Genomic DNA, 24,418 nt, shown 5'->3' with positions numbered 1-24,418 from the left:
CTATATAAAATGTTAGCTACATCAGGTAACAGTTAATTAACAGATGTTTTTTTTGTAGCATCCAGTGAAAATGTAAGGACCAGGCATCAGAAACATTAGACCAGAAAGATGATGTTGAAATGTTTAGCTGTGATTGAGAGAAATAGGTTGTACCTAGGATGTGCCAGTGTTGGCGTGGTGTTTACTTCAGAAAACAGCATCTGTCAGGGCTGAAGATTTGCTAACCTAGAATCAGACTTGATGGAACAAAATGTTTAATTTAAAAGCAGAATCACTGATCCCAAACCAGTGCTTACACACTTCTGTGTATTATGGTATTAGAGCTGTGATCATAGACAGAGCAGCAAGCCTGTTACCAAGCGACTAATACATGAAATGTAGCGGCTAAAGACCAATCACCAGGCTGCAGAATAGGATTTGCTCATAGTGGAGGGATTATCAGGCAGTGTGAAATGAAGTCTGATTATGCCACCACACCCCCACCGACCCACAAACACACATGCAGCCCTCCTCCTGTCCTCCCTTCTCTGTTTGTCAAAGTCTTTATAAAGGAGGCAGTTGACAAAACTACATCCATAATGGTATTAACTCCTACATTAACACCATCGCCCTTTATGCATGAAGACATCAGGCAATCACACAAAGACATGCTGTCACATGTATTTACCCACACACACACACACACACACACACACACACACACACACACATGGTTTCATCAGCAGCTGTTCAGCCCAATCCCATAATCCCTGTAGAAGGAGAAGATGTGTGCGGTGGCAACATCTGCTTCTCCCAGTGTGGCCCTGCCATCAATGATTTGTCTGGGGCCAAGTTTAGAGTCTGTGTGACCTCAAGTGCAAGGCCACATAGTATTATTGTACTATATGTATGAGGACGCAGAGGAGTGCTCTAATGTGCTAATCTTGGTCAGCTATGTTAGTCAGGAGCAGCAGAGTTTTTATGAGCACCACCTCAGGAGATTAATCAGTCAGCTGGGGATGAATGATGAGAGTCTTCTTCTTCACAGTTTTTGGTCATTTATATCACCATGGTAATGTATACTGAAGTCAACTGAGAAATTAATAAATAATAGCATTTGCAACATTACACTTTTGGAAAATCTCTACATGTAGACAAATAAACGTGTAGTGGTATATCCTCATATCGCCCAGCTCTGTGTTCAGTCATCACCTTGTTGTCAAAAACCTTAAATTATATTTTGTAACATGTGCTTAATGGAGTTCACACTTCCACCAAAGTGTTATTTTCCTCTGATAAACCTCTGATTAAAATGTTCTTTTGGTCAGAGGTTACCCTGGTAGTTTTGGTGTCTTGATCAAAGACACTTCAGTGTGTGTGTGTGTGTCTTTTTATAAAGCGTCGAACAGGTAACCTTTAATTAAAGGTCGGTGATGTCTTACTCATAATTCAATTCAGTACTCAAGTGACATCATGAATAGTTGCAGCTTTGGCTTGGATAATGAGGCCTGCATTACAAATGAGGGGTGTGGAGCATGGATGATCTATCAAAAATGCTGGCTGCATTGTGGGAAATGTAGGAGTTTGAATGAATGAGTTTTTTAGGTTGACCCATATGAGGAACTAAAGGTCTTGATATTTCAGCTTGTGCTGCTTTTGAATCCCTCTCCTGTGCGTTCCTGAGCCTTAGGGAAGTGCAATAATGAAGAGACATTATCCGACTGGATCATTCCTGCATGTCCTCATATCAGCTTTTCAAATATAGTCCACAATATCCCACAAATGATTCTCACTTCAGCTGAGCTTTCGCTGTGATATAATGTACAATGGCCTTTAAATTCTGGATGCTCTATGAAGTCACACCATAAACACATCCCTCCGTACGCATACCATCACATGAACACATGTAAGAGCTCTGATCTGACCTTGCATTTTTCCCCCTCAGGTCAAAGAAGAGATGCTGCTTGAAGCACTGACGACCAGGAAGACGGTGACTGTTGGAGAGAGGCTCATTGTACCCTACAAGCTCGCGGAGGTGACGTTTTTAGTTACCACAATGTCTACACACAACGCCACATCAAAAATGTGAAACCTATACACCTGTGTCAAACACAATGACTCTGATGACCTTATTTCTGGTGAATTCCCTGTGAGATTGTCTGGTCTGGTTATTTCCCCTGAATATTTAAGGAAACTCAGAAGATGCTAAAGATAGAGTCTGAACACAGTTTCATAGGTTTTCTTTTCTTTGCTTCACATGTTACAAACAGCCTGTGTGAGGGTGGCAGATAGGGTGTGACATGAATAAATTCCAGTCAGTCTCAAAAAGCATGTTGGAGCCAAATGTTTTGTCATGAGGTGCATCAGCTGGAGGGGAGATTCTGTGTTGGTGTGTGCATGCTTTGGAGCTTGTCTGGGGAGTTTGTTGTGACACTTCCCCCAGCCCCCACCGCTTTCTTTTTAAGGCTCTTGATAGGGGTCTCTTCCTCTGCAACTTCCTGTTTCCTGGCTAGTCAAGGAACAGCCTGACTTAACCCTGTCCATACGCAGACTTACGTCCAGAGGGCTTCTGGATGCAGTCTGCGACTTGGACCTCCAGGATATGTCATTTGACCTAGTTAGATGTCTATCACTGTGCTGGTGTGTATTAATATTCAGTGTTTTTTGTTTATCTCTCCGTCCCCAAAGTCTTTCTTTCTTTGAATGTGGTCCAGCTCTCTGCTCCTGTCTGCAGGGCCTTTTCTCTGAGGAAGGAAATGCTACACATAGATAGTCTGTTACCGTGCTGGGCTCCACCCCTCCATCTGATCTACGGTTTAGTTTTGCCCAACAATGGTTGCGCTCGCTCTCACACGCCCCCCCATCTCTCCAGTCATGTGGTCTGGTCTCAGGAATGTGCAACCTCCACTGGAATATACAGTACAGAGGCCAAAAGCCAGATCCTGAGTCTGTCTCTGTTTGTCTCTTACTCCGTCTCTCTCCTTCAGTCACACATGTTTCAAACACATAAATTCCAGCTGTGTAATGGAGGCTCAGACAATGTCATCAGAAACTTAATCCCAGACAAGGTCTGCAGCTATGATAAACAATAAATACAGTTCTCCCCTGTCCTTCACAAAATGGCCTTATCTTGGAAATAGAAATAGAAAAACCTGGAGAGAATGAGGCAGATACCTTTCAATCTCTGAAAGCCCCCCCTTTGACAGGACAGACATAGAATAGCATAACTGGAAATCCCCAGATGTGAGAAGAAAAGAGTCTTATTACCTGCCACCATATAGTAATATATCAATGAAAGAAGCTGCAGTGTCAAATCTTCTTTGAGCTGTGTTTTGGTCTCCATAGACGTCTGAGGCAAATATCTGGGTCTTACGCAGCTAAATGCTTTACTGTGTTCACCGGCTGGGACCCTTTATACAAAGACAGAGTCATGTGATTGAGTATTAATGCAAAAATATGAATTGGAGTCACTTTATTCAAGCTAGCAGGCCACTGGGGTAAGGAATACCTACCACACAGCCACAAGTTTGCACTTCTGCGGCTGTCAGCACCCTCATTTACACATCACACTCTCTAGCCACTAACCCTAACAATCACAGCTATATGCTTAACCTCCAGCCCTTACACTAACCTTCAGCGAACGCTGGCCAAAATGTCCTCACTTTCCAAAAATGTCTTCAGTCTCTATATCTAAAACGCAAACATAGATGCAGAAAACGCACAGATACACCTCAAGAGTACCGAAAGTGAAGCCCTGCCCTGATTTGACTGAGTGCCATGGGAGCAAGTCGAGGCCACCTGTGGAATCCATAATACGCCTGTTTTTATACAAAGGAAATGTGGAAAAAAAAAAAAACCTGGCGACTCTTGTGGGCTCTTCTCAGAAATGATTTCTTCCTACTTGGACGAGAAACGTTGAGAAAGTGTGCTCGGCAGCTGTCCCATCCACCCACAGTGGAGATGGGGAGATTTTGGCGTGGTGTCTGACCCGCTGAACCTCAGTCTGCTGCAGAGTAGAGGTTGGACGGGGCCCTGGCTGAGTCAGGTGCAGTGCTTTTATGAATTGTTTGGTTTGGGTACCAGAGAAATAACGTGAGTGAAAGTAATTCCCTATTTCATGCTTGGCAACCACTACAGAGGTCACAATCTGAGATAGGTTTGTTAATGTCTTTCAGTCTTGGATGCTAAAGACGAGTCTCAGTGAATCAGTGTCATGAACTGTATTTTTGTTTTAAATCCTTAACTATGTTTTTTTTATTATTCCGTTTCTCACAAGCTTGGTCAGTCAAGACTAAAGATCAAAAGAGCCATATTTCTAATCAATTGGCCCCCATGCTGCTTAAGTTTTAAGATTTTATTAAGGCAATGCTTAAAGCCAGTCAAAACAGCTCTGAAATCACACAGTTATCACAGAAATGAATGAAAAATAGTAGTTTTGGTTTGTATTTATTGTTCATGTTAAAAGTTTCCCATGCACTAGATATGGATACGATGATATTGATGTAGTCTGCTGAAGGAAAGGAGAACATTGCAAGTCATGTAAGGGCTAATGAGCACAGCTGTAGATTGTATACACTATAGTGTAATTCTGTTCAAATGAACACACACATGAAGATGACACCAATATATTAAGGGCAGGAATCTATGCAAACCCACGTTTACCCTCTAGACAGCTATTAACAACATTATCAAGTTATCATTGCTAAACGTTTATTCAGGCATTATTCAGGCAGCTATGCCGTGGTTTAGCTCGGTTTATTTCAGGTCTGGTCCAGAGAAGTGATAAACATTAGTGTGTGTTCATGTGTGACTTCCTGATGGCGTACATGCATGCGCGCGTGTGTGCCTATTAATGTGTGTGAGCTGTGTATCTGTCAAGATAAGGTAGGCTGTCTGACTTTGACATTTTTGATGTGGCTTTAGATAGTCTGGCGTCACCACTTCCTTCTTCCTGTTTAAAGACAGACATGTGGAAGGGGAAGTGAGGAGGTGGGTGGTGAGGGGACTGGGGGGTGCAATCAGTCACTCATTCATATGCTCTGCATTCATATAAACGATTCTGCTTCATGTTTAGAATAATATCAAAGTTTTTGAAGCCTCATAGTGAGTGTAGAGGTAAATGTATCACACAGATATACATATAAGTATAGACCTACGTAGACAAAAACAACAACTACATTAATACAAATTGAAAACAGATGCAAATTGGCACATTGTGGTGAAACACATGCACACACACAAAACATCCTGCAGCGAGGCAGCTAGCAGGCCACGTGCAGTGTGAGCTCATGCTGGTGTTTTTCACCTCCTGTGGTTTTCAGGAGAACGAAAGAAATGGAAAGAAAGAAAACAACAAGTTTCCCTCAGCAGCACCTTTATAATCACAAACACCAGCTCAGACCTGGTTTAACAGCCAAGGACCACTACACTTTACAAAAGTCTCTGACAAAGTCCAGTTAATTATTTTGTCAGTTTCTTGGGTGGCCATCCAGTAAACATTTGCTTCCAGCCATGCTCCTTCCTGGTTTGTGACTGCTTCCATTGTGGTGAATAATTTAATTACATGGCAAATGCAGAGACAATGCCTGCTCAGCGAGCATGTCAAATGTTCACATCACGTCTGCCGATCCCTGGAGTTCCCGTTGAAGTGTTTAGATTGTGATTCTGTTTCAAACGCTGTATTATTCATCGCAACCTTACGTAACTTTGTGGGAGCAGGGACGTCACAGGCCTGCATGCTAAAAATATAATAAACAATCAATAATGCAAGAGTGAAGAGGCAGCTTTTACATTCACTTCATCACAGCTCTTGGCTAAATGTGGCCTTGACGGGCAGCGAGTCCTTAAAGTGAGGGCATCCACCCTGAGGCTTGATCAGGTTCACAGTGTTCCACAAAGACCTCTGAAAGAAGAGGAATATTAATATTCTTTTGTTGTTATATAACAGATTGAAGTAATTTTCAGGGTTGTAACACAGTATATAGTTGATGATTTTGAATGCTGAATAGGAAGCAAACCTGTTTCAATGTTCATATGTGCATCTCAGAACTGTTTAAAGACTAAAACAAATGTATCCTTTAGGATCCGTTCTACAATAAGACTAGACAAAATGCAAAAAGTAGTTTTGTATTCATCGCTAGAAACTAGCTTTATCCTAAAAAGTTTGATGTGTGTTTGCATTTCCATGATGTGCGTCCAATCCTGATAATGCAACACTATTTATTCATTCATTCTTACAATTTGTACAGCTGATTTTTCTGTCACTATACCTCATTTAGCTTTGTAGAAAGATGTCATACCCATTCTTATTCCTGTCCACGTAGCTCTGACCGGTCGACTGTTTCTCCAGCTGGTGGAAGTTGGGCACAACACCAGACCTGTTCAAACCAATAAACAAATCTGAGAACTGGACTGCAACCAGGCGATATGTGTCTGGTATTTCAGCATTGATTAGAGGTAGACATCATGATGAAAAAAATGAATAGAAAATATCTTAAATCAGTTATATAACATAAAAAAATAATAATATTCCTCTTTTTTCATAGGCCTTTGTGAAACACTGTGAACCTGATCAAGCCTTTATTTTCTTTGAATTCCTGGAGTTTATGTAACTACATTTTAATACAAGTGTGTCATCAGAGAGAGGCTAAGGAAACTATTTACACTCAGATGACGTTTGTAGCATCCTAGTGAAATGTTGAGTTAGATCCTTTATCTGACAACCAGCGTGACCTGACAAATATCCTGTCTACTCATCACTGTTTGTTCACATTAAGACTTTCTGATGCTAAACATTCAACCTGCTCTGTCTGTGGTTAGCAGGTTTAGCAGTTTAAGTGTTCAATCCAGTGGCTCTTGTCAAACTGTGTCGATTTTGTGTGTTTTTCAGTGGTGGCACAAATACACAAATTTCACCCTATTTGTTTTCACTCTGTTCTAAATGAAATCTGCTCTGATTGGATTACAGTGAGCAGGGTCTTGAGGTCTCTGCTATAGCCTAATGCACAACTATTTTGGGGTTCCTAGCATGAAAATGTGTGACCTAGTTGAAGCAGATTTCTTTTGTCTTGTTCCACTCCTCATTCAATCATAACACTTCTTGTTGCCAAAGAGCATGCTCTGGTGTCCAATTCTCCATTTAAGAGCACTTATGTTAGCTTAGCATGCATTTCATCATGTCTAAGGAGGGACACTAGTTGCTCTTTGGCTTGTTGAGGCGTAATAATAATGGCTCCTCTTAACAGTGTTGTTTTTTATGGATCAAAAAGTGATCCATAAAAAAAGTTCCAAATAGTAATATGCAAGTCTGGAGTCACTTAACACTCTGGCTTCTGACTGAAAACACCTAAGGTATTACAGTACAGCACTTTGCACAGCAATACTACCACTAAACATACTACATACCACTAAACATAAGAACATGAGAAGTTGTGAGCAGTATGGGAGTTTTAACACAGGCTTTGTGTTTGTTCTCTAAATACAAACTGGCTGTTGCTTTAACCTTTAACAATTTATATATAGACATATGTATAACAGCAGCATGAGGTGATATCTTATGCTGATACTGCAGCTTCACATTTCCCATCTGAATTGCAGTAGTAGAGTGGCTAGCAGACTGTTAGCATTGATGGTAGCTTACTTGAACTAATGTGTATGGCCAGTGGATCTTCCTTGAGAGATATTAATGCTAACTGACAGTTAGCTCATTTCAACATTCTGGTGCTGCTCTATACTGGTGTTGTTGGCACCCTGGCATTTGAGAAAGCCACACAGAAGATTGATACCACATCCATTACACCCATAACATCATGCTAAATGTGAAGGTAGAGCCACTGGCCATTAACTTAGCTTAGCTTAGCTTAGCATCATGGCACATTAATTAGTAGTACAGAGTCAACTTTGGAGGTACTGTACTAATAGGTGGATTTTCTAAATTTTAGACAGAGCCAGGCTAGCTGTTTCTCCTTGCTTCCAGTCTTTATGCTTAGTTGGCTCCATATTTAGCATACATCCACTTTGGTAAGAACGCAAATGAGCTATTGCGCCAAAATGTCAAATTACTCCTTGAGGATTTCACAAAAATCAGTATTTCAGCAAGGTGGGTCAAAAGACAAGTAACCATTATTTTTATTATCAATGAAAGTGTTCATTATTTCTTGGATGAATCCACAGAAAATGGTTGGCCCACCACAGTTCCCCGGAGGTCTTACTTGTTTTGTCCAACCCACAGTCCAATTATCACAATGAGCTAAAACAGCCTATGTTTAGCCTGACTTCATTTATCATAAGCTGTCAATGAATTGATCAGTTATTTAGCCTATAAAATCAGCAATACTGTGAAACTGTCATGGCCTGATTAACACTATCCATTGATTAATGTCCGCCTCTGCTTTTCCTTGCGGTGTCCCTCTTCTTTAGACTCAGCTGCTCCCTGTGCACTAGTTCATTAGACCTCTTCTCCGCCTGCTTCACACATTCAATATGACACTGATCCAGTTCCAGAGAAGACAGAGGGAGCATTAATGTTGTGTTTGGCTTGTTGCTCTGACCTAAGCTACCACAGTTGTCAGGTGTTTTAGGTTTGATATAGTGTAGTCGGCTGGTTTCTATCATATTTCTATCACATAATAATAAAAAAAAGACAAACAAAATAAATAGGTTAACAAAAGGATGGATATGTTTTACTGGTTGCATAAGTGTTCCCTCTGTATGCATTTAATGCTTGTGGGCAACCACAGCAACACTACCACCACTGTGAAATAAAAATGGTTGGGCAGCAGAGGACAAATCCTTCAGTATGGCTGTGAGTTATAAAACACACTCAGTGGGCTTAAACGGTACTGGCTCCTGTTCCAGATTAACAAATCCATATGTTTTTGATCAAGAGGTAACTGATCTGTTCTGTTCACGTATGTGTGTGTGTGTGTAGGCGGGCACGGTGAGGGACTCCATGGCCAAGTCGCTGTACAGCGCGCTGTTTGACTGGATTGTGTTCAGGACCAATCATGCTCTGCTGAATAACAGGGACCTGGAGGACAATTCAAAGGTACGAATGAAAACACACACACACACACATACACACACACACACACACACACACACACACACACAGAAACACACACTTAAAGACGTCTCATGTCCTCATATACAGAAACACACCTAAAATATCTTTCTGAGAGGAAAATTCTGTTGTATTAGAGAAGTGACTGTTTGACATTCACACAGAAGGTGTTGCATTGTCAAATCAGGAAAGCACCATGAACCACATGTTAACCACGTGTTAAAGTTTAAACCAGTTCACTGAACTAGTTAGCTGAACTGCACCACCACCAGCAGGTTCGGATATTACACTTTTATTTACAAGCTTTCCTTAGAACATACGAAAAGCTTTTTCCACTGAGATGATGGATATGACATATTAAATACATATGGCTTACTTCAGTTGGAGTTGCTTTTAGGAAGGTACAGGTTGAAGCTTAACTAATGTAATCCATAAATAGCTTCAGAGGAGCCACGCATTGTGAATGTCAATTTCGAAATACTGCAACACCTCCCTGTCCAGCTAACTGCCCACTCACAAAGTCACAGATTACTCTGAGTTTATTTCCAGAAAAATTGCATGATCTGACTGAGTCACCATTTTAGGATGGACAGATTAGTCCTAAAGCGGCAGGTTAGTATCTGCTTCTGTCACAGGCAGAGTTTGACTGTAGAGAAGTGAAGGCGACGCAGCACCTTTAAATGGACGAGGCCATGCTGGGCCACTTTTATAGGGTGTCATTTACTGTGCAGACGTGCAGATATTATACATAAAACTGAGTTGACTAAATTCTGGACCGGATACATCTGTCTACAAGGACAATATATATATATATATAACATACAACACAATAATAGAACAAAAATATATCCTATCACTGTCACATGTCAGGTAACCTTCTATCACAGTGCTGTGTTGTATAGGCCTTTATAACAGTCTGTCTGTCGACCACATCTGCCTGTCTGTCTGTTTGTCTGTCAGTCAAGACTTGATTCCCTGTTTTCTGGCTGCCTTTGCTGCCAGAGGCAGGGAGTGGTGTGATATGAAAATTCCATGTCTGTGCGTGTGTTTATGTATGTGTGTTGGAGTGGCAGCTGGCAAATCAGACCCTGTGGGGGCATCTAAAGGATTAGAAAACAGATCATTTGGTGTGTGTGTGTGTGTGTGTGTGTGTGTGTGTGTGTGTGTGTGTGTGTGTGTGTGTGTGTGTGCCAAGAACATTTGGGCAGATGGCATCAAGTTCCCTTCAGCTCAGTTTACCCCCTGTGGTCCTCGGCTGTCCCTCACTGCAGTGTGTATGTGTGTGTGTGTGTGTGTGTGTGTGTGTGTGTGTGCGCGCGCTTCCCTTGGCACTGACATCATCTCTGTGTGTTTGCCTTCCCTCTGTGCTGTCATGGGGTCGATGAGGTTGCACTTTCTGTCAAGGTCATTGTTCTTATGTACAGATAACAGTTTATATATGCAGTGTGTGCTCGTATATGTTTTTATGCCAGGATTTTAAAAAGAACTGCTCTTCAGAGAGAAATAAAACACTGCTGGATAAAATGGAATGAAATTGGAAACAGCTTTTACAGTCCATTTCATAATTAAAGAGCCTCTTTGAGTGAACGCCTCCTTTACATGGTGAATATTAGTGATATATGATGACATGAATCTTCCTGACACAGGGGAGCAGCTGGCTCACTAATAAAGATGATAAAGAACCATACATTTTACTGATGTTTACAGTGCTGCTCACTTAGCTGTCTGTCTTTTTCTCCAGATTCTGTCCATAGGGGTCCTGGACATCTTTGGATTTGAGGATTATGAAAACAACAGCTTTGAACAGTTCTGCATCAACTTTGCCAACGAACGGCTCCAGCACTACTTCAACCAGCACATCTTCAAATTAGAACAGGTAGAGTGTTGTTCTGTCCCTTTGCTCTTTGTGACCTGCAGACACTGATTATTGTGCAACTGCTGATAACACGTCACTGCATTTTGTTTCTTACTGCCCCAATGACAAAGTCAACAACACCCAAACATTCATATGGGATTTGCTACGACGTGTCTCGGTGTCCAATGACGTCAGTTTGTGCTCTGGCACATTATTGTTGCACATTCTGCAAAAATGTTTGTATGGCTCTGATTGATTCAACTGATGGAGTGAAGAATAGGCCGCTCCTGACTGACTCTGCAGTCTTCCGTCAAACATCGAACTGGTGAAAATGGATGACTTCCTCTTCAGAGGAGAGCTTTGAACACACTACAATGAGGTTTAACAAACTGTGAGGGAGGAGCTGCTTGTGCAATGCTGCTTTCTCAGATATTTTTCACGTATCTTGGTTATTTAATCTAATCTGTGGCTTTTTCGTCTGCCCTATGCTACGTTCACTATGCTAACCACACATTTAGAGTTTACAATAGTTTAATAGTGATTACAAATAAGAAAAAGATGAGAAACCACAAACAGCAGTTATGTAAATAGATTCCTTTATGCCAGAAGGTATCCCCAACAATACTTCAATATTCACAGAGTTAGGAGAATCAGATCAGTGCCACCCGCTATAATTTTCATACAGTAAATATGTAGCTGAGCAAGTTAACTCAGCTTAGCATAAATCTGCCTACCACCACTGTACCATATAATCCATTTTACATGTTTTGTTTGTTTTAATCTGTACTAAAAAAGTGTAGAAATGCCATTTAGTGTTTTGTTGTGTGTTGGGCTACTTTGTGACCAAAGCCAGTTACTTCCTGGACTCCCTGCTGATTGCCTGGCAACTGCTCCCAGCCTTTTAGACGACACAGTAATTAATGTAGTAAATATATATCTCATGAGGGCAAAAGTGAAATCCATTAAATACATTAAGAGTTAGTTTAGCAGTGAATTAAAGATGCAGTGTGTAAGATTTGGAGCCTTTATTTTCAGAATAAGGCAGACGCGGAATATAGTATTCATAACTATGTTTTCATGCATGGATAATCACCTGAAAATATATATATATATATTTTTTATATTTTTCACTTAAAAATGATCCTTTTATATCTACAGTGGGAGCGGGTCCTCTTTCATGGAGGCCGCCATGTTGAAACAGTTGTTTCTACAGTAGCCTGGAGCAGACAAACTAAATACTGACTCTAGACAGGGTACTTAAAGTGTTGTTTCTTTTTTACACTAGGAAGGTGAGGGTGATGTGAGGAGATTGCAATGCCATTATTACACCACTAGATGCAACTAAATCCTACACACTGGACCTTTAAGAATCAGAATGTTGTATTATCACATTAGTCTAGCTTGATTAGCAGTAACTTGGTACAGAAAAAAAATATGAACTAATGGATCAATAATCAACTAATCAACTTTAATCAGACCCATCTATTTAATTGAGAGAAATAAAACAAATAAAAAAAAAATCACATATGCAGTCAGTGACAACGGGTTAGAAACCACTGGAACCAACAGCAACAGCAGAACAACAATACAGCACATATGCTTTGAGATGAAATAACATTCACCACCTAACCCTAACTATCCTTACTGTACCAACATGTAAGACTCTGGTATCTTCATTCCGAACTGTCCCTATAATCTATGCTTATAGTAGCTATGGGTATAATAAACATACACTTCTCAGAAGCAACATGGCCACATGCATACATGTAAGCTACAAGATAAAGTTGTTTTAGTGCTTTAGTTTCTTCTTGAGCTCAGTGGCATCAGACTAACATTGGCAGACATTTCACTTTAGCAAACAACCAGTCTTTGCAAGATGAATATTCCCTTGTATGATTGCTTTGTGCTGGACAGCCACGTCCCCCCTGACATTAAAGTACAAGCAGCTGTAATTATGTAGCTTGGGTACGTTAGCATGCAGATCCATTAAAGTGAAAGGTCAGAGGAAAAGTGCTGAAGGACCAGAACAGGCTGACAGACTGAGTTTAGAGCGCACAAGTCAAACAGAGCTGCACGTCTCCTGACAGCGGAACGCTGCTAACACGGGCAACACACAATGCTTTTTTAACGTTATTGTAAACATTTCTTTCTGACTTGGTTTGGTTTGTTTGTTTTTGTTTACTCTTATTGCCTCTGATTAGCCTCAGATCTCTTTTTTTTCTGTTGTTGTGTAATTTCATCAGTGTCTCTCCTCACTATGACAGCTGTGCTGATCAGAGACGTCAGCTCTAGCTTCATAACTACCCCCTCTTCCACTCAAAAGGACTATTACTGAACCGCTAATCCCTGGCCAGCTATATTATGTATTCATTATGCTCATTTATTCAGATACAAACTGCCAAACCACTTAATATTCAGCACACATGTTTGATTTTTTTTTTTTTCCAAATCGTATCCATAGAATGAGCAAGAGAGGCAAAGAAAAGAGAGAAAGAGACATTTTGGGGGAGATAATGAGTCCCAGTCAGATGACTGTGGACTCTCACAGTAGCTGTCAGCTTCCGTCTCCCTCCTGCTGAACCCTGATTGGCCGTGGCAACTTAGCAGGCGGGCCTATTGCTGAAAGCTAAACGAGGAGAGGAACAGAGCGGGGGGAAAAGAGCAGTGTTTCAGTAAATGAGTGCAGTAACGTCCCTTCACCCTCAATGAAGATCACAGGCTGCAGACGCACTAATGGTTCTGTTATCTGTTTCTGACAGTTTGCCCTCAGGCTCTACACACACTCCCTCACACTCACACACACACTGCAGGATGTAACATGTGCTAACAAACAGGTTGTGTTGCAGTAAATGAGGAATTGACGGTTAAGCACTCTGGGGCTTTAATTCTACATAATTTTCTGCTGCTGTACATGGTCATACAAAGACAAAGTAAAAATAACTGCCAGCTACAGAAACATTATCTTAAACAAAATATACAGATGTGATTTGATGTCTATAGAGTAATCCTCACTTTTCATCTAGCACCATTATCAGTCAAAATCTTTCTGCGTTTAGTACTTTAGTTTATGACGAAATACCTACAGTAGAAAGCTGACATCAACGTCAGGTCTACTTTGTGTTTAGTGCTAATAAGCAAGTCTTGGCATGCTAACTTGCTAAGATAGTGGGAAATGAACATCAGCATGTTTGTAATGTTGTGAGAACATTAGTGCGCAGACATTAGCATTTCAATGTCTACATGTCCAAGGGTCGTGTCTAGATGGTAATTGTAGATTTGCAAAACTCTCATGACCTTTGTGCCCTCGTGGGAGATGTTTGCCTTTATGGCTTTTAATCAGAATACTGCTGTTTTGTCCTGCGTGAAACTAAAAACTCAGCGTTAACTTGGCAAGCTATCCTAACCAAGTCGTTTTGGTGCCTAACGATGACAGATTAAAGAGAGTATAGCGTATGTGTGAAGTCACCCACAGGTTTCTGAAGTGCCATTCTGAAGGTCAAAATATGTGGCCACCGTCATGTCGTCACAGTCATCTTGGCTAATCTAAAAATCTGCAAAGATGTGGATCATTAGGCAGACCTAAGGTGAGCTGAATGATGTCTGAGTTTCTCAAACAAGTCATCTCTTATAGCACTCACCTGTCAATCAAAGCGCCACGCTGTTAATTCTGCTTAAACCTTAATATAATATGAACAGGTGAGTTGTATAATAATTCACCCTCAATACAGTTGTCATGAACGGGGAAATTAGCTATAGAGACCAAAACTGTTTTTTGTACCAGGCTGTAAAAACATATATCCTATCCCATACAACTGCAGATCCACTTCAAACTTGGTGAGGCATGAATTATCTATGCATGACCATGTCCAAGTACAGCCACACCGTGTTGTTAGCGTGGCTTTGGCTCTTAGTTTTCTTCATGATATACATAGAAAATAATCAATTACAATTACATTAATTAACAGATATTATACGTATGTGTATATGTATAGAATAAAATTATACATAAACATGTTCTTTTTCTTCATGAACTGAAAAATAAATGTTAGATAATAGTATATATAAGTGTTTTGAACAGAAGCTGTACTTTGATTGTTTCATTTTTGTGCTGTCAGTCTTTGTGAGACAGCAGGTGCTCCTCGATGGTTGTCTCTGTTTTGACTGAACCTTTCACTCTGAGGTTTGTTCCTGTATTATGTTCAACTAATAAGTGTCAAAGTGCTGCTGAGACACTCTCCCTCACAGGACGGTGCCCAATATTGTTTCAGCAGAGTTCACGTTTATTATCCTTTAATCACTGGGGTCCTCCAAACCTTTGGCTCTGTGCCTCTCTTGAGTTTATTTGACAGGACAACAGATGAGGTGGTGCTGAGCTCTGGGGGCCCCCTCTGAGGCAGGTTGGTATAGCTTCCTAATCGAGGTTTGATAGATCTTTACTGATTTGTGTTTGTTTGAATAAAGTCCTGCAGTTCACGCCACAGGCCTCCTCTAGCCTCAGTTTGACGTCATGAGGAGAGAAAGCACTCCACACCTTGTCTGCCTGATACAGAGACTTTCCTGGCTTATATAAACTCAGCAAACTAAACGTTAACTATGATGCTGAAGTTTGTACTATTTGTTGTAAAATTATTTCAATTTTATTAGAAAACATATAGAAATTTCTGTGTTTTAAAGCCCCAGGTTTAGAGTGTAATAACACTGTGGTAAAATTAGTTCTAACATTAGCTAACAGCAGCTACAGTTGGCAGCAGTTTACTTCACTGTCCATCAGAAAACTCTGTAAATCACAGAGAGTTGAGGCGGAGCAGCCAGAGGACATCAGAGAGAAAAACAGAAAACTTTTTCTCCATAAAATATGATCCAGTTTCACCAAAATCAGAGAAATAGTTGGTGGTGTGTGACTTAGTGCTGTAAAGTGTTACGTGCTTCTCATGGGTGATCGTACCCGGAGCCCAAAGTTACATATTGTCAGAACAGAATGACAGAGACACCATTCATCTGATTACAAGTCAGCGTGTCATCAACATGATTAATATCTGTCATTTTATGATAGAAACGTTACATAATGTTGCTTTAAATGAGGACCATGCTTTTGAATCGCTCAATGGGGATGGCCTTCACAAAGGATGCTAATGGTAATAGCTTCTTTTTTGGTTAGCTGAAGCAGAATTGAAATGACAGAAATCCTCTGTGCAAACATTAGCAGTAAGCAGACGATTTGCTGTAGAAAATATTTATCTGAATGTGTCACTGAAAGGAGCCGAATACTTTCCTTTTGACTTCTATCTATAAAGATAAGAAATGAGTTGGAGAAGAGCATGAGTTTCTCTGCATGGTCTTTGTATCCACTGCAGTCCTGACATGCAGCTTAAGGTGTCTGTCTAGGGTGGTAAGATGTATTCAGTTTAGAGTTTCACTTGGAATGTGAGAACGAGCATAAACCACTTTTTTCTCTTCGTACTATAGGTGATTTTTGACTTTCCGTCAGGAGGGATTTTCTTCTTCTTCCTCCCTCCTCAAACAATCAGTTGGTCTTATCAGCAGTGTATGTTTACCTTTGGAACAGCAGCCAAAGCTAATAGGACCACACCAACTACAACCCTGAGTGAGCTGGAGGAGGGTGTGTGTGTGTGTGTGTGTGTGTCTCTAGTGTTTACACTCAACATGCCAATTGGTGCTTGATTTCTTTTCTTGTGTGGTAGGACGGTATATATCAAAGTAAGAAAACACATGACAGCCGCCGCCTTAGGCAAACACGCTATCATGTTTAACCCGTGAGATGTCCTGACTCAGGAAAGAAATGAAAAACATGTGGGTTTACCTTTATTTCACAGACGATGAGACTCTTTCCAACAGAAGTACCCCAGATACAGTAGTAGACCAACACTGAATCAACATCGAATTAATGTTGAAGTATCAATGAAACTGTCATTGAATCAACGTTGCTCAACATTGAAATATAACAAAGATTTGTCATCAGGTTTGCATCCTGAAATAATGTTTTAATTTCAATGATGAAAAATAGATCAAGACAGACATGAAATCAATGATAGTTCAACTTAAAATCAATTGCTGTTTTATCAGTGAACCAACATTGAACATTAATTAAACCAATCCCCAGATAGCAGATCAACATTGTTGGCATCAATGTTGCCTTTATCACTTATTTATTCAACCTAAACCAAAATGATGATTTGGATGGAATTTCAACACTGAGTCAACGTTGCCATGGTAACTAGGACATGCTCCTGTTCGTCCCACCTTAAAGAGAGTGGCCATATTTGAACTAAATGTACTTTTATCACATTAATGGTCATACTGATAAAGTTAATTATTCATAGATCCAGCTTGTTCCTTGACGTCATTTTAGTGAGTCATGCTGGTCAAGTTTAGCTCTTTCTAGCTGGACCACAACAAGCGAAACCCTCCTGTAGTGTAGAGCATGTTTAATGACAACACAGCCAGCGTGTAAAAGCACTGGAAGTTGCTGCAGCTCCCATGATAACACCACTGCTCCTCCTCTCTGTAAATACACTCTGCTGTCATAACAAGAGAGGAGGAGCAGAGCGAGTGAAGAAAGAAATAGAGAGATGGCAGGAGAGAGCTATGGAGCAACCCACACAAACATACTCACCTTTGTAGCACAGTGCTGCTGTAAACACAGTTTGTTTGAAAGCTGTGCTGCGTTTCGGAGCAGAGGACGTGTCACTGTTGACTAGTAGATGGAGGGATGTTCAGAAATCCTGACCAACCACATCAGCCACAATAGAACTCTCTGCTTTCCTCAGCACAGCAGGGAGTTTCAGATGAAATGTTTAATTTGGAATAATTTTTCGTACTGCTGCATAATTTAACCTGTAATCATACAGCATGATTCACTTATTGATCATATTTTGAATAAATATTCTGAATCTTCAAAGTAATCAAAGTTTTACAATGAATGTTCTGGAGGTTATGTCAGTATCAGTCATGTCACCAACAGGTTTCTAAAGAGCCACCTTGAGGCTTAGTGTGGTGGCTCTGGCCACCACCATGTTGGTCCTGCTTCCACCACCTCCCAGCTTATCTAAAAATCAGCAAAGGCGTGGATCATCAGCGGACCTGAGGTGGCCTGAATTATTCCTGGATGCTCAAACAAGCCACCTGTAACAGCACCCACACGGGGAGATTAGCTATAGAGACCAAAACAGTTTTTTTTACCAGGTGGCTGTTCACATGTTTATTTCTGCTGTGAAGTTTGACATTTTAACATGGGGACTTATGGAGGTCTATTTGTTCTGTAGCCAGCATCATGTGAATGTTTGAGGAACTGCAATTTTTGACACTTCAGCATTGGCTTCACTTCACCGCCACAGAGCTTGGTTGAATGTTGAACAGACAGCAGCACAGAAGGAACAAACGCTAGTTTAGGACAGAGCCTTTCAAGCGTCTTGCAGTCACTGTAGTTTCTCCTTCGTGAGAGAGTGAGACAACGAGGAACTACACAGCCAGATGCCACTAAATCTGACACGCTGGCCCTTTAAGTACAGTTACTTTTCCCCACTAGGGAATGCACATATGTAGTATATGTAGAAATATTCCTCTGGCTCTCAAAGTCTGGACAGAAATGTGCAGCAGAAAAGCATGACAACCGTTGACCTGTGTCACAAGGACTCATCCATGTTTGAAAAGAAACTGAACAGAAACTATGATTTTTTTTTTGTTCAAATCTTCTGGTTTTAGTGGCACTTGGTCAGTTGGTCATCTTCATCTGACTTCTCCTATCTGCAGCAACATTTTGATTGAATGTCTCCATTCTCTGTAATCTCTGCTCGTCAGTCCTCAGGGTCCAGAGAACTGCTGCTTTTTCTATTTGACCAGGTCTATGTTACTGATTTAATTGGACTAGAATAAACCAGCAACGCTCTGAACGCCACACCACTGAATCGGGGGACCAATAGCACAGAGTTTAGAGAGGCTGAAGTGATAAAGAAAATATGTTTCGATCAGGACAGAAATTAATGAATATTTTCATTATCAATTACATTCTCAATAATCATTTTCTTAAGGAAATGTCAGAAAATAATGAAATGATGTTTTATAGTTGCAGTTTCACATTTGAGAAGCTGGAACTTTTTTTCTTGAAGACATTGTCCATTGTTGCCATTGTGTCATCTCTAGTTCACCCAGTAGCAGCTGGTGCGAGCAGAGATCATCATGAAAATATGAAGACTCGTTAAGCAGCTGTTTCTTATGAGCTGGACCTGGCACGTCTGGCACTTCATGATGAAACTCTGCTAGCAGTGACTCGACCACTCTTTGTTTAGTGGACCGTAGCTGAACCACCTTCTTTGCGTGCTTCACATACTGAGCCACAGCGGGTGCGGCTGTTTACGTAAATATGTGTATGTAGCAAAATGGCTGATGAGCGTGTGTGTTTATCTCTCTATCTGTGTGTGTGTGTCTGCATCCAATTGTCTCTCTGAGTCAACACGTGTTCACAAACTCTCACAGACACAACAAAGTTAGCCAGATGAACTGAGTCGTTGGTAAGGTGCTCGGTTTGATGAGAAAACAAACAAAAACACGCCTGCAAACACACCACATGTTCAGAATGCCTCGTCAGTGATTCAGCAGGCTAAAAAAGGAGGTGAGGGCAGATGTGTCGCATGCATCCTCCATATCTGCAGGACTTGACTGCCTCTTAGTAATCAGTTGTCAAAATATTTAACTTTTTTTTTTTGTTACCATAATGTTGGTTCAAAAATGCATGCATACTTTCATAGATACATACAACAGGGTACCAGAATGCAGATGGATACAACCACATGTTTCCTGCGGTTTATTTTGCTCTCCAGATTATTATGCACATTCTCTGTGACCATGCTGGTTGTTTTCTGACCGTACATGCCAGGATGCTTGATGTGAGCTCATTTGTAACAGACCCTTTCTTAATGTTTCACCTCTGTATACCTGGCCGATCGCTGTGTGTCATTGGTGTGACTACAAAGATGATTCAGATTCAGTCACCACGTACTCTGATGTCAGAAAGGTGTCAGAATTGGGTGTTCAACGACCTGACTGCAACAGGTGGTTTGTTACACAGAACCATATAGGAAGTGAATCATCACCATTTATGATAGACAAATTTCAACCAATCAGATCAATGGACCATGTAATGTAGTCAAACTACAGCTGGTTGGAGAAAACATCTTCCATTAAGATGCTAGCAGTGCCTACACTTACCTCTTTATATAGTAATAAGCTCTGGACATATGTACAGCTTCCTGTAGCTCGTTGCAATACACTGATTGGTCCATAATTACTGTGCTCTGACACAAACGTAAAGCTTGAAGCCCTTGAAGATGGATTCTTGTGTGATTTTGCAAACTTGCAAGACCAGCTTGCCTTGCAAGCTTTGGCGTCACGTTCACCTTACACTGTCCATCTGTTCGTCCAACACTTTGGTCCACAGTACAATGTGTTGACGTGTTCTGGCCGATGTGGATATTTCTGGTTTCTCTTTTGCTGTTGTTGTTTCTTGAATTTTGTTAATCTCTCATCAAAGTTTTTACAATCTTAAAACAGACTTGTTTTCTTTGGCTTTTTCTTGAGTTTTGTGGTTTGCACTTTATATCCTTGTTTTTGTACTATATTGTCTCTTCTGTCTCTGCCATTCTGTCTGTCTTTCTGTCTCCTTCCTTCAGCTCTTTGTAACTTCTGTTTCAGAAGTGGTGTGTAAAGTTTGCTTGACTTGGGACACCAACATCAGGTCGCAAGTTACACTCAAATAAATCTTTGCCCATTGTAAGAAATGGGAATCTGAACATCTATGTTGATTTTCCTGAAGTTGATGGGCATATTCATGGTACCCACAGGATGAGACTTTGTTTTTTGTGGCCCCCGCCTCTCCACCCCTTTGACATTTTCTCCAGCTGCACCATTGGTGTAAAACAGCATGAAATGCACTGAGCACATGCATGGTTCTTGGAGGAGCAATTTGTTGCACACATCTGATCTGACATAATCTAATAGGCACATTGTTATTAAATTTTCTGAGCACACTTATGCTTCCAAGAAGGATAAATCGTGTTGTTGTAATGGCCCCACTGTTTCACATACTGCAAGGCTTCACTGCAGAATTAGCAGTAGGCTATGTTCTTTTCTGGGTATTGGGTGGTGTAACGTATATTGCAGTGTCTTGGGGCTGCCATAAGCTCTTTCATCATTTATGCTATTGATCTGATACAAACACCCTCCTTTTCTTCTGTTTTTGCTCAGCTAGGCTCGCTGCCTTGCTGGTGCTGACCCTTAAGTTTTAATGTTATACAAGAAAGGTTTGCTGAGTGTGCATGCTCTTTTCCAGCAGCCCAACAGTAAGACACACCGTGACCTCTGAGACTCCTGGAGCAGGAACTGTTTATAGCTCAAATTCACCTGAACAGTAGTCTTCCAGGGAGACGGGAACCTCCCCTTCCACTTGATCCGGGCTGGCAGAGGGATTGTAACTGTTGTTATTGGTTCCTCCCTTAGGGGTATTAAAGAGACACAGATCATATACCTCAGCCGGCATTGGCCCTTGGGGGCACAACTGACTATGGTTTTACTGGCAACCAACAAGCAGCCAGGTGTTTTCATAGTGGAGATTCAGGTTTTTAGTGCTGGACTGTGCTTGGACTTTTTGGTTTTATACCACACAGAGTTTGCACAAGTAGAATAAATTTAAGCCACACTTTACTTCTTGTGATTATATTCATGGTGCCTCTTTAAGGAATTAATCTCCTAGCGCTGAAAAAAGTGAAGAAAAAGTCCTTTCCACTGAAGCTGTCATGAAAATGCATCAAGGAGGGCACCAAACCTGCATGTGAACATCAAGACTAGAGTCAACAATGTCAACACAATGCCTTTTCTCTGTAACACCTTTGACAGAAGTCATTTGAACCTCATGTCTTCCCTCCCCTGTTTCCCCCTGCAGGAGGAGTACAGGGCAGAGGGCATCACCTGGCACAACATCGACTACATCGACAACAGCGGCTGCATCAACCTCATCAGCAAGAAACCCACGGCACTGTTCCACCTGCTGGACGAGGAGTGCAAGTACGTCACCCGCCGAACTATAGTTGATGTTTTAGAAGCCAAATGATTAAAGTTTAAAATGATTATGATTAAGTATTTTTGGTTAGAATTCTATAAATGAAACTAAAGATTTTAGAGTAATTGTGACTGACTGGCCATCTTATTTAATTAATGCAATACCCTACTTTAATTACTGGAAAGCAAAGGTATGATATGATTGATTCAATCCATCACCTGCTGAGCTGAATCAGACAAACCCAGATGCATCTCATCTTGTTATCAATGTAATTACTAGATGAAAACATCATCACTTTGATGTGTGATTTAGTGCCACTGTCTTAATACTTTAGAGGGGGTACCTTAACTATCAAACACGTCAAGACACCCTGAGAACTATAATATATTAGATCACTGGTGGGCCTACAATGGATACCGATGTGGTTGAATGGAAATCTTCACTAATGGGATAGTTTCCATGTAACTTGATCAAGCTTAAGTATCGGAGCAAAATTTCCACAATGTCAAATGATATGTAAACAAGTAGCACCAAAAATGAGGAATAATATTGTAAAAAATATGAATATAATTCATTATTGGTGTTTTAAACCTTGTTTATGAAGTTCTCTATATGATTTCATTGAAGAATAACTTAAGATACACTTCCTGGACACCTGTGGATAGTTTAGGCACGTTTTATACAGTCAGGGGTTGACTTATATGACAAATTCATAATTTACATTCTTCTCCTGTCAGAATGTTGTGGAAAGCAAAACATATTTCATTGTAGCATGCTTTGTTGAGATGACCTTTTGATCACCCTGTACAAACCCGTCTTTCACGGAACTGGTGACTCAAGACAAACTGCTCCCCGTGCAGGCCTTTTGCTCATTAGCTTGATTGATACCAACACTGGGACGTTACTAAAGCACGGAGACATGCTTTCTCCTGCGGCAGCATCTCTGAATCACGTTTGATTTTTTTCTTCTTTGCCCTCTGTATTGTGAAATGCTCTCCTCCTGCAGGTCAGCATCTTTTTCCCCTATAAATCAAATGCAATGCTCTCCAGGCCCCCCTCACATAAAAACACATCAGGCGGTACACACACGGCCATATTTATCTATGTTAGCTGTCATCTTACTTGCCACTTAGTGTTACTGGTTCATCTGGATCTAATAACACCTGGAATGGACCAAATGGTGTGTGTATATGTTTGTATATATTGTATGTGTGTGTGTGTGTGTGTGTGTGTGTGTGTGTGTGTGTGTGTGTGTGTGTGTGTGTTAAGAGGTGGGCCACTTTAGGAGAATTGGGGTCAAAGTGGGATCTCTAAAGAAAAAATGAGGGGGGACAGGGTCTCTCTTGAGGTTTATGGTGCCACAGGAAGGGACTTCATGCTAAATGATTACACAGAAAGAAATGAAGACGCTTAGAGATCCCATCATTCACAGTTAGTGGAGCTGGCGGGGCTTCGGGGCCTCTAGGAGAAGTGGATTAGGTTACTGCGGTGCAGGATCGGGGTGAGTGTGGGGGTTCATCTCTAAAGTAACAGCATTAAGCTTTAAGACCTCTGCAGTGTGTTTCAGAGGGTTTAGATGATGCGAAACATCCCTTTAGGTATGTGCTGCCTGAGGTTTCGCAGTGAATGAGAAAAATGTCCATGGTGCAAAGGTGAAAATGCCAAAGATGAATGTGCATGTAACTTCAAACTTGAGCCATAGCATTATGTGTGACAGAGTTTTAATCCATGAGGATCATGGGAAAGGACTTGGTTTCCTTGAATTCTCAGATATGCAGGGAGTAATCATCAGCTACCTTATATTATGAAAAAAAGTCCTCATTAGAAGTAATTGTTGGCTGTGTACAATTGCATTTAGTTCCTTCCTTTCACTGTAAATGTATTAAATGCTGCTTGAGACACAAATAAGTGCCAAAGGCAAGTTTCCCAGAGAGAAACGTTTACATTTACATTTTCTAGAAATGTTGTGCATCATGTCTGAGGTCAGAAATGTGATTTGAGACTTCATATTTGTCCCCATACATTGGTGTTTTGAACCTGCGCCTGATGAAATCATTGATGTTTCCTCTAGTTTCCCCCAGGCTTCCAATCAGACCTTGCTGGACAAGTTCAAGCGTCAGCATGAAGGAAACAGCTACATCGAGTTCCCCGCTGTCATGGAGCCTGCCTTCATCATCAGACACTACGCAGGGAAAGTCAAGTACGGTGTCAAGGTGAGATGCATGCTCATGGTGTGTCAGTGTATGTACCATATGTACCATCACCCATAAGGTGGTTAGTTTTTGCATAGCAGTGATGCTCCACTTAAGGCCTGATAGGATTGGGGGGTGGCCTGGTACACCCCGGACAACTTTCCAGTTCATCACAGGGCACATAGAGACAAACAACCATTCACACTCACAGTGACTGTTTTCTAATTCACATTAATTTGTTTGTATCAATTGGTCAATGT

At 41.0% G+C, this 24,418-nt stretch overlaps 1 protein-coding gene across 15 annotated transcripts in view; it reads left to right on the top strand.

The window, feature by feature from the left end:
* The window catches only part of LOC104929550 (unconventional myosin-IXa-like), a 135,000-nt gene that overhangs the window by 83,234 nt on the left and 27,348 nt on the right, over positions 1 to 24,418 (top strand). For all 15 annotated transcript variants that reach the window (XM_027291535.1, XM_027291533.1, XM_027291527.1 and 12 more), the window contains 5 exons: positions 1,925 to 2,014; positions 8,909 to 9,025; positions 10,782 to 10,916; positions 21,850 to 21,971; positions 24,038 to 24,179. In XM_027291535.1, coding sequence (XP_027147336.1) covers positions 1,925 to 2,014; positions 8,909 to 9,025; positions 10,782 to 10,916; positions 21,850 to 21,971; positions 24,038 to 24,179 — 606 coding nt within the window. The remainder of the gene's footprint in view (positions 1 to 1,924; positions 2,015 to 8,908; positions 9,026 to 10,781; positions 10,917 to 21,849; positions 21,972 to 24,037; positions 24,180 to 24,418) is intronic.

This window comes from Larimichthys crocea, chromosome XIX (assembly GCF_000972845.2).
Source record: "Larimichthys crocea isolate SSNF chromosome XIX, L_crocea_2.0, whole genome shotgun sequence".
Classification (NCBI taxonomy): domain Eukaryota; kingdom Metazoa; phylum Chordata; class Actinopteri; family Sciaenidae; genus Larimichthys; species Larimichthys crocea.
The sequence above is the reverse complement of the archived record's forward strand: the minus strand, read 5'-3'. Positions and strand labels throughout refer to the sequence as shown.